At 42.6% G+C, this 17,626-nt stretch overlaps 1 protein-coding gene across 1 annotated transcript in view; it reads left to right on the forward strand.

The window, feature by feature from the left end:
- Nucleotides 1-17,626, forward strand: part of CELF5 (CUGBP Elav-like family member 5) — a 148,959-nt gene that overhangs the window by 40,163 nt on the left and 91,170 nt on the right. Inside the window, exon 2 of the mRNA XM_088478461.1 lies at nucleotides 11,502-11,584. Within this exon, the coding sequence (XP_088334587.1) occupies nucleotides 11,502-11,584 (83 nt within the window). The remainder of the gene's footprint in view (nucleotides 1-11,501; nucleotides 11,585-17,626) is intronic.

Genomic DNA, 17,626 nt, shown 5'->3' on the forward strand with positions numbered 1-17,626 from the left:
ATTCTTCTTGCTCACTGTCTTCCTCTCTATATTTTTTTTATATCTTTTCATCCACACCATCAATCTGTATAATTATACACTTGATGTAGAGCAACCTCTTGCATGGAGCAGACGTGGACAAGGCAATATATGTATAGGATGTATAGAACGGCGCTCTGGTTCAACTTCCAAATTGTATTACACCGTAGTCCAAAAAGTGATAGAGTTCAGTTAGTGCTAACAGGTGTGACACTTAGATCCCTTTTGGTGAAGGTGGCAGCAGTCTTCCCGTAATCCTGAATGGCAGTCAGGGTGAATGTGATCTAGGAATGGGGTATGGAAAAAACATGCGCCTAATAGTGTAGTATTTCAAAAAATATTAGCACGTGCTCAAATATAAATGTGCGTACCAGAAAATAAATCTTTATAGCTTATCTGTGGTTGTTTTACTGGAACCTCGTATGGTGAAGTGGTTTCACAACTTCAGGGTAACCAGGAACCTTAAATAGAATTAGCTCATGTTGAGCCAAAATACGCATACATAGTGTAGTAATTTTGTGTCTCAAACAAATAATACGATGAAGTAGTTATAAATGCGTACCAGAATGTTACGTCGCCTCTTCAAACTTGTACAATGGCCCCAGTATTAGCAAGTGCAGGAGGAGTAGGTCCACTTAAATCAAACAGAAAGTGACTCCTACTCAGGGGGGCTTACATCAACAAGTGGTTTAATAATACTTAGTACATGGGGAATACACGGTACAGACAGGGTTAAAAAACATAGAAATAAGATAAAAGGATGCTTATATGCATAATCAATATTGTGGAGAGGAGCTGCAACAAGGGTCCCAACGCGTTTCGTCCTCAAGGACTTCCTCCCTTGAGGACCATCACCTTAGGCGGTCGTAAGGCTGTGGGTGTTAGCCCACAGCCTTACCACCGCAAAGGAGGACGTCTTGAAAATTCAAGAGGTCCTCCCCTCATTCAGACCGACCACACGCTCTGTGCGACCGGCTCTGAATGAGGTCCTAAGTACTTAATGTAATTTAGAAATAATATTCTGATTTGTTAACATCCATATTAGATAGGACTATGGGCCTGATTCAGAGCCGCTCGTAAGCTGCCGCTCGTTTGCTCCGAGCGATGTTCGCACATCTGCGCATGTGTATGGGTCGTGATGCGCATGCGCCAACAGTCTTTGCGGTCGGAAAACGTGTGTTCGCAAAATTGCGAGTGCCTGCTAATTTGAGTGACAGGATGGGGCGTTTGTGGGTGGTAACAGGGGAAGGTGCTTGAAAACGGGGAGTGGAGATCCGAACGCAGGCGTGCCAAACGGTCAAAACGGGCGTTTTAAGGGTGTGCATAATTAACAAAGCAGCGTCATCGGCCACGTCACTTGGTTGTCTTTTAGCCTGAACTGCTCGCATGACTGCGGTAGGAAAATCCAACCACAAGCACTGCGAGCAGTTCAGACGCCTTTCGATGTAGTCGATTAATCTAATAAATAGCGGAGATGACGTCTGATGCGAACGGCCAGGGGGCGTCTTTACAAAATAGCGAGCGCATGTTTTGTTCGCTCGCTCAGACATAGAGGCGTCAACAGACCGCAAAGAGCGAGCGCTCAATTTAAATAGCCGGCCCCTTTTTCTGAATGAGCGAGCGCAAATAGCGTCCGGCTCTGAATTAGGCCCTATGTTCAATACAGTACAGTGTTGTTTTTTTAACGGGAGTTATTGCCTCTTTTAACCATATCTAGACATGTTGTTCTGTACAGTAACACTGATGGGCTAGGAACACTAGAAGCACAATAAAAACATACTCACTGCAAAGGTAATATGTGGGCATACTTACCTACTTTTGAAAATGCCATTAGTCTGCTGCGCCACAGTTTGGCTGCGGTGCAAAAACTAAATATGCTGGGGTTATTTACTTATGTTTGATAACATTTGCTGATCAACAATCGGATATACCAGTTTTCCATCTAGTATAATGTTTATTGTTATTAAGATGATAATAACGGAATCGGTATAAAATACCGCCGACCAAAGCAGAGTTCCCGGCAGCGAAAGCCCGACAGCGCTGGAAATCCCGATCGTCAATAGGTAAGTATTGACTAAGCTAACCCCCTAACCCTCCTGAGAGGTGCCTAACCTCCCCAAGTGCCTAACCCTAATCCCCCCTCTAAGTGCCTAACCCCCGCATCCCCGCTGCCTAAACCTAAGTACCCCCCGGGGTTGCCCCTACCCTAAACCCCCCCCCCCCGCACGGCTGTCTCCCGGCGTCGGGGAAATGTCAGGCGTCTACATCTAGACGCCTGGCATTTCACCCTCACCGCGATATGGCAGTCGGGAAGCCGGCTGCCGGTATTAAGGCAGCCAGCTTCCCGATTGTATACCATAATAACATCTATCTATTTTTAAAATATAAACTTCTATATAAAATAAGTGGTGACAGACCTGGGATTTGAACACTGCTTGTCTGGTCACTATGCTATTAGCCTGTTGAGCCACAGAGTTTATTTGCTTTATAAGTTTTAAATATGCCATCTATCTAGACACCTTTACTGATTGATAATCAGGTACACATGTTCTGATCTAGTATGATGTTTCTTATTAACTAACTCTAGAATAAGTGTATTTATCTCTCTCTGATGTCATTCCCTCTGATGCCATTGCATTTTATTAAAACATTTTATGGGAATATAAATGTTCTTTATAGTGAATTTATTGTATTGTTAGCTGTGCTGGTGATTTGGACAATTATCACCTGGGATTAATTGTTATGCAAAATGACAGTTCACGGTGATTGGACACTGACCATTTAAATATCTGGTCTGACTGAGCCACAATTTTACCTTCTGAGGAAACCGTTGTATGGTCTAATAACGGAGAAACGCGTTAAGTTTGTGGTCTTAATACTGGCTGCTTGACAAGTGGATCTGCTTAACATTGTGGTTCTACAGATGTAAAATCTCAGTTTTTTATGCAAGAGCTGTGACTTCTTCTCATATCTGGGCGCTGATGTGTTGCTCCCAATGCCGCTGATTTCATCACATTGGCAAGCGGCGATTCTGATCATCAGACGGGGAACGCAATTCACAGAGGATTACCATACCACCGGTACTATCTGGGGACTTTGCCTTTGCTCAGGATTTCCCTAAGAGTGGTGAGACTATATGGATGCAAATCATACTAACACACTGGCTCTGCTAATCAAGTTTCTATACCACTAGTGGATTTTCACAGGATCCTCTGAATTACATTTTTCAAGCGACCAAAATTTGGCAGTTATCATATATATCTCTGAGAATATGTTGATATAGGATATTAGTTACACTGTATCTTTTATCTTCATTTTAGTGATGTATTTATATGTAACGTTATATATGCATTAAATTTACTATTAATTAATCCAGCGTTCCATTGGGTGTATATATATTTATATTTACTCAACTGGTTAATTGGGTAGTGTTTCCAGCACTACTATTGGGAGCTGCTATATAACTAACAATTGTTTATTATTGTATTTTATTGGTTGCGCCTAATTTTTATACTTGGGTATTATATATTTTTTTTGTTACTTTTGAAAAAGCATTTCAGGGAGATTGTGAAAGCAACACCTATTAGTGCCCATCAAAGTGGACGTGTACTACTACATCTGAGAGGTGTGTCCATAAAATTGAATTACATGCAAATGTAAACGAGCACAAAAGTAGATCTATTCGTTGATGAAAATACACTAATACTTTCCAGAAAATGCATGTAGCCATAGGGATCACTGTGCCTTATAACTATTGCAGGGAAATTATACTAATAATCCCATTTGAATGTATATATCTCTGTTTATTTTTTAATATAAGGGCTTCATAATGGGAGAAAGGTGCAATCAGGGAGATTGATACTCTCTTCAGGGAGACAGGGAGATTTCTACTATTTCAGGGAGTCTCCCTCATAAGGAGGGAGAGTTGGCAAGTATGTATGTGGGCCAATGACCAAATCTTAGGATCTAGTGTTTTCTACTGCTGTTGTTTAGCCCCAGTTCCTGCAGATTGATTGTTGCTTGTACCAGTAAGTATTCTTTCCTTGTGTTCTGCGTATAACCATTATTCTATACGTTTTCTAGTTATGTTCCTGCATTTTATCTGCTTTTTTTCTGGTGCAAAGTATCCAGATTTCTCTATATTATTGCTTTATCCCTTGAGCAATTTTCTTTCAGGAGCTTCCCCCAGAGTATTAATCCTGTCACAGCAGCACTGGGCCATGTATTGAAGACAGCCGTTGTCATGTCATGTGTCTGCATTTTATTATCCCTTTTCTAGATTTAGAGTGTTTAACCCTTCAGCGTGCATAATCCTTTCAATTCTGTACAAGTGGATTTTGCACACAATACAGAATAAACTTACAACTACTTTTATAATAGAGAGGAGACTGTGTTGAGTATAAAGAATTCTGAAGTGGCTGAGGGCAGTAGGTTTTACATGCATGCATGTAGGTTTAACAGGTAAGGGTGGGTACACATCAGACGATATGTCGTCCAATCCCACGGATTGGAACGACATATCGTACACATTGTCTGATTTGTACCCATGATTGCAAGCTCCCGCCCACTGACATCGGGGTCATCACATCTGCTGTTCTGCACAGCAGATGTGATGATCCAGCGGCCGACGGTATGTTCCTGGATGCGGCCACTGACGATATAAATCGCGCGGTCATAACAGCGTTACACCAGTCCCTTTGTGACTGATTCAGAGTTGTATGCTATTGCTGCCACAGCTGTGATATTCGCAGCTGTGAATATGCGAAAACATGCTAATGCAACAGTGGCCGGAACTTGTACTGAGACGCCCACCTGAGCCATCGCAGCTGCCTTCAACTGCATACATATATGCAGCATCGGACACAGATTAGACAAACAGCGACTTCCTGATTGAATCAGTAGTCTATGAGCTAGCATATTCACAAATCAATTGCACGCATGCGCATTGGGGCTGCGATGTATGCGCAGTCAGACGATAATCGCTCAGCTGCGTGATGCCACCATACTGTGACATCTTGGAATGCCCAGACCTGCATCATTTGTAATCTGACGTCTTGTGAGTCTGTTTGAACACTGGCTAGGTTGCTCATGGCAAGGCAACGTGAATTATCGGAGTTTGAACTTGGCATGATAGTGTGTGCCCAACGGATGGGACATTCCATTTCCGAAGTTGTGAGGACTTCTACATTCCTCGATCTATGGTATCAAGTGTGTTCCGGGAATACCCCAAGGGAGGCATTACCACCCACTGTGGACAGCACAGTGGCCGACCACAGGTGCTTAATGATCGTAATCAGTGGCATCTGGACAGAATTTTCTGTGGTAACAGACAAGCGACACTGGCCCAAATCACATCCACATTCACTGCAAGAGGTACCAGACTCATATCCAGCAGGTCAGTGCAGCGTTCTTTAGATTCCATAGGATATGGGAGCAGAAGACCCACCAGAGTGCCCCTGTTAACACTATGACACTGTACACAGCGCCTCACCTGGGCTCGTGATGTTGCTAGACTCTGGAGGACTGGCAACATGTGGCGTGGTCCGATGAGTCACGGTTCCAGCTGTTCCAGGATGTGGTTGGGTTCAGGTGGGCCGCAGACTCCATGAGGCCATGGACCCCAGTTGTCAACAAGGCTCTGTGCAGGCTTGTGGTTTTTCCATAATGGTGTGTGGTGTGGTCACGTGGCATGGGTTGGGTCCACTGATCTGTCTGACCACGTCATTGACCCGTAACCGCTAAGCTGCATTGCTTGATGACCATTTGCAGCCCTACATGGACTTCAGACACTCCCACAAGGATAGAATATTCCAGCAGGATAATGCACCATATCATCGAGTATTCTCGAGAGCTCCGACGAATGGTGTGGCCGCCACATTCTCCTAACATGAACCCAATCGAGAATTTATGGGACGTGGTGGAGAGGTCCATTCGCACTCTAGATCCTGTGCCTACAAATACCAGGGAGCTGTGGCAAGTTAAGGATGGGTTACCATCTCTCCAGAGGTCTTCCGTCCACTTGTGGAATCAATGACACGTCCAGTAGCGGGGATCCTACACAATACTAGGCATCTATCCCATGTCATATATATATATATATATATATGTATGTATATAAAAAATGAACAAAGGGGGTGCACTCACCAGTCTTCTAAAATGAGTTTTTATTTCATCTTTTTAAAAAAATTTTTACAGCATCATAGTAAAGCTCCGACGTATGTATATATATATATATATAGGATCCAAACTGGCCCGGCACTCGCAATAAAACGGCAATGCTCCGGTGCCTTTTCCAAAAAATGACATAAAGAGTAGAATATGCGGAACGGCACTCAGTGAGACTTCCCAACTGGATAAATGACAGAACAGCTCTGCTTAGGGTCAATGTTTCAGTGTAGACACACTTTTATCAAGACATAGGTATGTCTTGATAAAAGTGTGTCTACACTGAAACGTTGACCCTAAGCAGAGCTGTGCTGTCATTTATCCAGTTGGGAAGTCTCACTGAGTGCCGTTCCGCATATTCTACTCTTTATGTATGTGTATATATATATATATATATATATATACAGTCAGGTCCATAAATATTGGGACATTGACAGAATTTTCATATTTTGGCCTCTATTTACCACCACAATGGCTTTGAAATGAATCAAACAAGATGTGCTTTAACTGCAGACTTTCAGATTTAATTTGAGGGTAATTACATCCAAATCAGGTGAACGGTGTAGGAATTACAACGGTTTCTATATGTGCCTCCCACTTTTTAAGGGACCAAAAGTAATGGGACAAACTAAACAATCCTAAATCTAACTTTCACTTTTTAATACTTTGTTGCAAATCCTTTCCAGGCAATTACAGAGAGAGTCTGGAATGCATAGATATCACCAGGCGCTGGGTGTCATTCCTGGTGATGCTCTGCCAGGCCTCTACTGCAAATGTCTTCAGTTCCTGCTTGTTCTTGGGGCATTTTCCCTTCAGTTTTGTCTTCATCAAGTGAAATGCATGCTCAATCGGATTCAGGTCAGGGGATTGACTTGGCCATTGCATAACATTCCACTTTTTAGCCTTAAAAAACTCTTTGGTTGCTTTTGCAGTATGCTTCGGGTCATTGTCCATCTGCACTGTGAAGCGCCGTCCAATGAGTTCTGAAGCATTTGACTGAATATGAGCATATAATATTGCCCGAAACACTTCAGAATTCATTCTGCTGCTTTTGTCAGCAGTCACATCATCAATAAATACAAGGGAACCAGTTCCATTGGCAGCCATACATGCCCAGGCCATGACACTACCACCACCATGCTTCACTGATGAGGTAGTATGTTTTGGATCATGAGCAGTTCCTTTCCTTCTCCATACTCTTCTCTTCCCATCACTCTGGTACAAGTTGATCTTTGTCTCATCTGTCCATAGGATGTTGTTCCAGAACTGTAATGGCTTTTTTAGATGTTGTTTGGCAAACTCTAATCTGGTTTTCCTGTTTTTGAGGCTCCCCAATGGTTTACATCTTGTGGTGAACCCTCTATATTCACTCTTGTGAAGTCTTCTCTTGATTGTTGACTTTGACACATATACACCTACCTCCTGGAGAGTGTTCTTGATTTAGCCAACTGTTGTGAAGGGGTTTTTCTTCACCAGGGAAATAATTTTTCTGTCATCCACCACAGTTGTTTTCCGTGGTCTTTCGTGTCTTTTGGTGTTGCTGAGCTCTCCGGAGCGTTCTTTCTTTTTAAGAATTTTCCAAACAGTTGATTTGGCCACACATTGGACCTCATTCAGAGCCAGTCGCACAGAGCGTGCGGTCGGTCTGAATGAGGGGAGGACCTCTTGAATTTTCAAGACGTCCTCCTTTGCGGTGGTAAGGCTGTGGGTTAACACCCACAGCCTTACGACTGCCCTAGGGTAGGGTATCCCTTGTCGTAAGCCCCGGAGAGCTTTCGGCTCTGTCTGAGCCAGAAGCTCTCCACTGACATCACTAGTGATGTCAGTGGGGCCGCCCCCAAACGGTAGGCGTTCCCATGGGAACGTCCCAATTTTGGCTGCCACCCCCCGGCCCGCCTTCCAAATGGGGCGAGCTGTCAATCAATATCGACAGCTCGCCCCCTATGGATCGAGACCCGCTACGACCGGCGCTGTCGTGCGCATGCTCTGTGGGGGGCCATCGACCCGGTCCGAGCGCATCGGCGCTAACGACCGGGTCTGAATGACCCCCATAATCTTTTTGCTATCTCTCTGATAGGTTTGTTTTGATTTTTCAGCCTAATGATGGCTTGCTTCACTGATAGTGACAGCTCTTTAGATCTCATATTGAGAGTCGACAGCAACCGAGTCCAAATGCAAATGTCACACCTAGAATCAACTCCAGACCTTTTACCTGCTTAATTGATAATGAAATAACGAGGGAATATTCCACACCTGTCCATGAAATAGCTTTTGAGTTGATAGTCCCATTACTTTTGGCCCCTTAAAAAGTGGGAGGCACATATAGAAACCGTTGTAATTCCTACACCGTTCACCTGATTTGGATGTTGTTATCCTCAAATTAAATCTGAAAGTCTGCAGTTAAAGCACATCTTGTTTGTTTCATCTCAAAGCCATTGTGGTGGTGAATAGAGGCAAAAATATGAAAATTCTGTCAATGTCCCAATATTTATGCACCTGACTGTATATATATATAATTATTTTATTTTTTTTATGGTGGCAGATGGAATATGGTACATAGTGTTACAGGGTTAGGGTTGCTGCATGAACACATTAGTATAGATTTGTGGAGTTATTTGTTCTCCTAAATCCTTGTATTTAATACATGTATCTACCTTTTGATGCTATACTCTCTATAACCTATATTTTCTCTACGTTTGCTACTGACCTTAAACTTTGTCTGTAAATCCCACATAAAGTGCTATTTTTCCTCCCTTCTTCTTCTAACTGCATCTCTCATCCTCCAGCCTTCTCTTGTCTCTGTCCTGCTTTATGTATATATTCACATACAGTCTCTCTAATTTTTGCATGCTGTGCCTTTCTACTCTTATCTCCTGTATCCCCCCTATTTCTATCTTTATTCCACATTCTGTCCCATGGTTTTCCTCGCACACCGTATTCCACTATTTTTCTGTATCTCAATTTTTCTTCCTCACAGTCTCTCTCGCTTTTTCCAATCCCCCCTCACCCCCACCTCTAGGTCCCCAGCTGGCTTATGGCTGTAAGGGAAATCCCCCTTGTGTTCATACCTCTGAAGCTATGCCTAGTAGATAGAGCATATACACACTTCTGGGTATCTGACTCAGTTCATCTGCCATGGAAAGGGTTAATTAGATGCCTCTAGGAAGGGGGAGGGTGTTTTTCTTTTTCCTCTTATTTTTTTTGTGCTCCCAATTTTTTCGTTTAATTGTTTTGTTTTTTTGTTACCTGGAGGAGATGGTATTTCAGGCGTTTCCATGGAAACATATCCTTCTCATGTAATGAAGATGCTTGCGATAAAGACGGAAAAATCCCCTTTCTCTCCCCCGCCCCCTATCCATCCTCCAAATATACGGCTTTCAAGAGGGGCTCTCAGAGAGACCCGGCATTTTGAGGTGGTGATGGAGATCTTGATGTTAGAAATCAGAGCCATATTTACCTATATATTGAGGCAAAGGAATTTCATCTGGCACTGAAAAAAAGAGACTCCCAAAAATACATTTAATCTTTTCTTATGTCCAAGGCAGAGCAAGGGACGAATTCTATTTAACTATCTCTTTTAACAAATCAAAATGCTATTAAGGACAATGGTATATGAAATAAAAAAATATAAACATTGTTTTAGGAATAAGAAGAAATGATAAGCAATGACATGGTTAGGTAAATGGAATTCAATTTCAGCATTAGAAATTGCCATTAGTATATGATAAAATAATCCAATTTCCTTAAAAAGAACCCTAAAAACTGTTTAAATCAGGTGTCTAACATCTGAGAAAGCTAAGCAGTAACACTGAAGTGGAAGAGGACAGAATTTAATCCAAAGGTAGATTTTATTTTCTTCCATTTTATTCTGTCCGTTGTCTACTTTTACCTAGGTGAAATACCTGTATAATGCATAGTACTACTTTTAGTGATGCTTTGCCTTGACTTGTGGCTGTAAGCCCATTGGTACTCAGTACATCAATTTTGGGAAGTGTCGTAAGCTGGCTTTGTGTATTGGGCAACAGTGCACACGTTTAAGATTTAGCTATGAGCATTTTTTTGTCCCTAGCAGTATCAATGTTTTACTTTAACTGCTCAGGCTCACTTCCCTTTTTCTGTACACTGTATACAAATTGCTGTATCTATTCCTATTAAGTATACACGGATAATTGCATTGAACTAGTTGACAAGTCTAGTGCCTCAGAATGAATTCAAGTATATATATATATATATATAAATAATTCATGGAGTAAAGAGTGCACTCACCAAGACTGGACCAGTCTTGAAAAAGGGCAGAACATGGGCGAAACATCAACTTCTATGCTGTGATTTGTGATCAAATACAGAACTTTTAATTGATAAGTCCCTGATGAGTGCCATTTTTATTCCATAAAGTTTATAGCCATGGTCCGGATTGTCGAATACACTGAGGGGATGGGATTGAAATACCAGCAGCTGTTTAGCCGCCGGTTGAAATCCCAACAGTGTGAGCACAACAGCAGGAAATCTCGACAGCGGCAGGTAAGTGATCGAACCCTCCACTCTCCCCCCTAACCCTCCCTTAGGGGTGCCTAACCCTAATCTCCCGAGTGTGGTGCCTAACCCTAACATCCCCCTGGGGGTGCCTAACCCTGACCCCCCCATACCACTCCCTATACCTAACCCTCCTGGGGGGTGGCCTAACCCTCCCCTCTAGGGGTGGCCTAACCCTAACTTCCCCCCCCAAAACCTAACGCTACCCCCGCTAACTGCCCTAAACCTAACCCTCCCCCCCCCCCCCCGGCTAGCAGGACTGGCGCCCCGGACTTACCTCGTTCGAGCACGCGTCATCCTGGATTCCGGCGTTGGGATTATGATAGGCGTCGTTATTTCATAACCTATCATAAATCCTTTGCCGGCTTTCTGCAGTCGGAATTGTGACCGGCTGCCGCAACTACATCCCACACTGAGATCTGCACCTCAGGCAGTTGTTATGTACAGAAGTGTGAGTGCCGATCATTCATGAACTAGATGTGTATATTGTGTGTGTGTGTATATATATATATATATATATATATATATATATATATATATATTTTACCCGTCCACAGAGTGCTTCTTCTCTGCTCTGTATGTTTTATGCATTCTCAGTATCTATTTCTCATTCTGTGTATAGAGACAACTGCTCAGTATAACCTATATTTTTATGCTGCGCTTAATTTTTTATTATATATGCTAAAAAGCTAAAATGCATTGAAAATCTTTTTCATCAATTGCTTTGCACTAGCTTATACATTTTTGGTATTCATCTAAATATCTCCCTTTCATTTCATCCTCAGGCTGTGCCTTCCTCACATACTGTGCCAGAGACTCTGCTATCAAAGCACAAACAGCTCTACACGAGCAGAAGACTCTTCCTGGGGTGAGTTGAATTTAGGAAAATTGGGGATGGTTTGAGGGGGCAGTGCCTGCAGTAGAATTCAAGAAAATACAGAACAGGTTTAAAGTACATCCAATTGCATGGCAGCCTTCTGTATCATTTACATAATGATTGTGTGTCGCTATAGGAATTTATAGGACTATGAGCTATCAATCAAATATCTCATGTGAACAGGGCATTTTATAAACATTAAGGTGTTCAATCAAGCGTATCATAAGAAGAAAGTGATATGTGCTAGAGACCGCACTGAAAGTTTCAGGAAAAATATGAGAAGTAAATGTATTTCACAAAAGGTTGATGGATTAATGGAACAGCTTCCCAGTGGGGTTGGTGCGGAATGATACAATGAATGGATTTCAAATGTTATATTGTACTGCCTTCCACAAAACTCTTGACATGATCTAGGCTTATCTTCCTATGTGTGCATTCTGTGTACACAGAAAACCTCATAAATCAACTGCTGTACTTGTGAAGGTTCTTCTCTGCCATTAGCTTAAGGCAAATCGTAACCTTTATCTGGCTGTGTAGGTGGAAGAATAGAAGAATGAGTATTAATTGCAAATATCCAGGCAAATAAAGAATTGAGGGCTAATATAACATTTGATTCTGTCTATGTATTTTACAAATCAACTTTATACTTAAATTGTTCTCTACTGCCTAGAAGATTTAGCTGCTTAACCAATGAATACACTACTTTGCTTTGGGACACATACAAGGCCAAAAGCACAGCTGCAAAGTTGGGTCATCCTTTTATGTCTGTATTTTGTCACAACCAATAAAGCAGGTTAATTTTTTCTTCCATTGTCAGAAGAATCAAATTATAAAATTTGGAATTTCAAAGCTGCAACCATGTGATCTAATCATGGGTATATGTATGGAAGTGAATATGGAATTTAAATACCAGCGGCTGTTTAGCCGCCGGTTCAAATCCCAACAGCGGATGTCCAACAGGATAAAGAACCCGACTGGGGTAGGTAAGTACCCTAACTGGGGCAGGTAAGTACCCTAACTCTCCCCTGTTCCCCTCCTAACCCTAACCCTCCCTTAGTGGTGCCGAAGTCTAACCTCCCCCCCCTAGTGCCTAACCCTAATCCCCTCTTACCACTCCCTAAACCTAACCCTCCCGGGGGAGTGCCTGGCCCTAATCTCTCCCTGGGGGTGCCTAATCCTAACCCTAACCCTCCCCCCTATGGGTGCCTAGACCTAATCTCCCCCCCCCAAACCTAACCCGCTAGACTCCCTAATCCTAACCCTCCGCCCCCCTACCCCTCCGTGGCTAATGCTAAGGGTGTACCAAACTTACCTTCATTCGGGTTGGCGTTCTCGGCGTTCCAGTGTCGGGATTAACATTGATGTCGGTGTTTCAACGCCTATGTTAAATCCCTTGCCAGAATTCCGATGTCGGGATTGAGAAATGCGACCACTGGTCTTACAACTACATCCCGTAATGAAACCATTTGGCCTGCCACTAATGGCAGTACTTCCTTCCATATCCTTATATTCACACACTGGAACACAGTATGTCTTACTATATGGGTTAGTTCTACAGAGAAAAGTATAACTTTATGGAATCCCAACCTTGGTCCTCAAGGCACACAAACAATCCTTTGAAGGATATCCATTCTTGAGCACAGATGGTTAAAGACATTTGAAATAAAAAATAACTGTGGTACTAATTAATTCACCTGTCCTCAAGTATGGCTTAAAACCTAGACTGTTAGTGTGCCTTACGGACTGAGGTTGGTAAGCTAAGTTGATGACAAATTTACACTGGTTGTTCAGGTGTTCTAAAAATCAGGAATGGGTGTCTATACACTTGGGTTCAATGATGACCCCATCCACACATTTGGTGAATATTATTTATTTTTCATCTATACTTGATAAAACAACCATATCTAGCAGGTTTTTCTTTCCCATCACATGTTCATTGGAAGGAATGTCCTCTTTTTGAAACATGTTAGTTGGCAAGCATTAGCATATATTTGCAGCTGTTCCGCACACAAATTCGCTGCTGAATCAGGCCCAATGATCATACCCACGAAAACAATACATTGCACAGATAACCACCACAATTGTCAGCAATAAATTAACCTGATGAATCGATCCATATTAGTCATATTTTACAGATAACCACCAGTTACCATAAATATATTACAGAGAAATACCCCCATTCTAGAAGTATACCTAACACTAGATACCAGTGGTGGATCCAGGGGGGCAATAAGGGCGAATGCCCCCCGTAACACCCAGCCCCAGCTCCGCCCACCTACTGATCCTGACCTGTAAGCAGCAGCAGTGCAGATCTGGGAAAGCAGAGGCTGGGCAAGATGTTAGCTGCGGGCGGCAGCCGAGACCTGGCAGTCTCACAAGGAGGCAGGCAGTCAGCTGTCAGCCCAAGGCACCTAGCCGGCAAGAGAAGGAGGCAGAGTGGCTTGGGATTTGTAGTTTATCTTTTACTGCTCAGACTCTAAGCAGTGAAAGGTAAACTACAAATCCCATAAGGCATTGCCAGCAGCATAAAAAGTAAGCACCCATGGCTGCTACAGTAGAGGCTGAGCACTGGGGGAAGGCCCCTGGTTGGGGTGACCATGACATGGATGGACTGATGGAGGGAAAGTTCCTGATGAAGCCCCTGCAGCATGGCACACTGGTCAGTAATCCAGCTGAAAGACAAGATGGTTGTCTGGAGAGCAGCCCTGTCCACACTGTATGCATATCTAAGCAGTGCTGCTAATAGCTCCAGCATGGCTCTTGTTGTGCTTGGAGGTAGAAACAGCCTGTCATTTGGATGGGGATAAAGGTAGGTAGTGATGGGCATATTATATATAGAGGATAAGGGGATGGAGTGATGTGCATATTATATATAAGGGATAAGGGGAGAGAGAGAGGAGCATATTATATATAGGGGATAAAGGGAGGGAGTGATGGGCATATTATATATAGGGGATAAGGGGAGAGAGTAATGAGCATATTATATATAGGGGATAAGGGTATGTAGTGATGGGCATATTATATATAGGGGATACGGGGGAGAGTGATGGGAATATTATATATAGAGGATAAGGGGAGAGAGTGATAGGCATATATATAGGGGATAAGGGGAGGGAGTGAGGAGCATGTTATATATAGGGGATAAGGGGAGAGAGTGATGGGCATATTATATATAGGGGATAAGGGGAGGGAGTGATGGGCACATTATATATAGGGGACAAGGGGAGGGAGTGATGTGCATATATATATATAGGGGATAAGGGGAGGGAATGATGGGCATATTATATATAGGGGAAGACGGTGTAATCTACTGTGGCTAAACTCCGAAAAGCTTTGCATTTTGGGGTTTAGTACATGTAGGGGTCAGATTGTAGTCCCCATTGATAATAATGGGGACTGCGATCTGTAGCACTAATAAGCCATTTTCTGTAGATTTCTGTGAAATCTCCTGTATTGTGCTTGATACATAGGCCCCTAAATCACTATGGGGTCTATTTACTAAGCCTTGGATGGAGATAAAGTGAACGTAGTAAAGTAACAGCTAAACAGCTCCTAACTGCTATGTCACAGGCTGTGTTTGAAAATGACAGTTAGGAGCTAGTTGGTTGGTACTTTATCTCCGTTCACTTTATCTCCACCCAAGGCTTAGTAAATATATATACACTATACTGTAGAGACAAGGGGGGAGATAAGAGGGTGAGTTGCCTCATGAAGCCACTAGGGAGAGGGGGCAGTGTTTAGAATGTGTCATAAAGACAAGGGAGAAGAGAGGGAAATTGTAAAGAAAGGGAAATAAAAGGGATAGAAGTAAAAAGATTAATAATGAATGGCGATAGGAATGGCTTTGATGTGAGGTCACTGCCTGAAAATGGGAGGAACCAGGACTGGAAGTGGGAGGAGGAATGAGTAAAGAGGGAAGGAGTCAGGAATAATTCTTAAACCGCCCCCTTCTAAAAGAAAAGTCTAGATCCGCCCCTGCTAGAAACCACATATACCAATATGCTGGCTGCCATATAGTGCACATACACCATCCAATTGTTAGTTTAATGGTGCATTAGATAAACCCCAAATCCCATCCACCTGTTACACAGATATCCCCATGTGCATTTGGTTTTCATGTGTGAGGCTACAGATTGTGTACAACCAAACACTCCTGAGAGAACACTATTTGTAAAAAGTCTCCTGGATATAACATTTTGTTTTTATCACTAAAGTCTTTAACTTGACTGTGAGCTTCTAAAACTGCATATTGTATTGATATGAGATATGTTGTATCCAGGTCAGTACATGTGGAGAAAGGTGTGAGAGAGCAATACATTTTTTACGTCATTCACTAACAATGCATTGGTGGCTAGGTTTGATGTGCAGCACATCAAACCTGGTGACCGTCGCTAGCGACCACGGGAGTGCGCAATCATGCGTACACACTGAGCAATGTAGGCGATATGTCATTACAAAATGGTACATCGTTTCAACATCGCTCCAGTGTATACCTATCTTCCGGAAATTATGAAGATTTCCCTTTATACAATTTTGAGACTGCCTCATAAATGTAATGTCAGTAGATGAGTGTATTGGGGAGATGTACTAAGCCTGGGATAGATAAAGTGGAGAGAGATAAAGTACAAACCAATCAGCTCCTGTCATTTTTTCAAACACTGCCTGTAACATGACAGGATATGATTGGTTGATATTTTTGCTTCATAAGTCAAATAATTCTATTTCTAATTTATTACATCAACTACAGATATTGATACATTTCCTAAAATACATTGAATAGAGTTCCTATACTGTGTTAGACAACCTGACGTGTACCTTTTGGATGGTGATAGAGGAGAGCAATGTCCCCTGCACTTGGATACATAAAAATGAGAATACTGTATGCACAGAGGAGAATGCGAAGAGACAGGTCAATCCAATTCATGGCAGGGCAGGTAACTCGCTATTATAAACAATTTTATAGGCCAGGAGTCAAGGCAGGCAGGTCAAGTTCATCAAGCGGTAATGCAAGCCATAGGTCAAGTCACGCGGATCAGCTTCACAAAAGAGAAGAGATGCCAAGGTTCATAACACAGGATTCAGTCAGGACTAGCTAGGATCAGCAGTAATCAAGAGCACAGTACTCAGAGCACACTATACTATCTTTCAGCAATGTGTTATTTGAGCTGACAATCTTAAATAATGACTCGGGATGCTCCTAAGTGCTGGCATATCAGAATAATTTTGATGAAAATCATTGACTACTATGGGACCGATGAATTCTGGTAGTACATTGTACTCCTCTGTCTGATGTGACCTCATCAGGCAATCTATGACGCTGCTGTATTAATTATGCACACCCATAAAACGCCCGTTTTGACCTTTAAGCACGCCTGCGTTCGGATCTCCACTACCCATTTTCAAGCACCTTCCGCTGTTACCACCCACATACGCCTCCTCATGTCACTCAAAATAGCAGGCATTTGCTATTTAGCGAACAAACGATTTTCGTCCCTGACTGGTTCACGCATGCGTACTACGATCCATACGCATGCGCAGTTGTGCAAACATCGCTCGGAACGAACGAGCGGCCGCTTACGAGCGGCTCTGAATCAGGCCCAAAGTGTGACATTTCTGAGAATTTGTCCACCACTACAAGAATGATATTGAACCTCTCAATGTGAGGGAGCTTAGCAATAAAGTCCATAGCAGCCCTACACTATATGTAAAAAAGTACTTACGTTTGTGCGCACCCTCCGGGGTATAATAATCTCTAAGATGAAATACCAATATATAAGTTCCAAAAGGTTATTATGCTTCTTAATTCAGTCCCTCAGGTCGGATAATTTTCCACCTCTTTGAAATTGATCTCCCCGGTGATGAATTCTAATTTTCTATAATGCACTTTCCCTCCATATGGGTATATAAAAGAAAAAATATATATATCGTATATAGTGAAATATTATTTTTTTTTTTCTTTTACAAAATTCATTAAAATCTTAGCCACAACACACTGAACAGCGTACCAGATAGAGGGGGGTGCAGATAGCTCAC

This window comes from Taudactylus pleione, unplaced genomic scaffold, assembly GCF_031769625.1.
Source record: "Taudactylus pleione unplaced genomic scaffold, aTauple2 ptg000214l, whole genome shotgun sequence".
Lineage (NCBI taxonomy): Eukaryota > Metazoa > Chordata > Amphibia > Anura > Myobatrachidae > Taudactylus > Taudactylus pleione.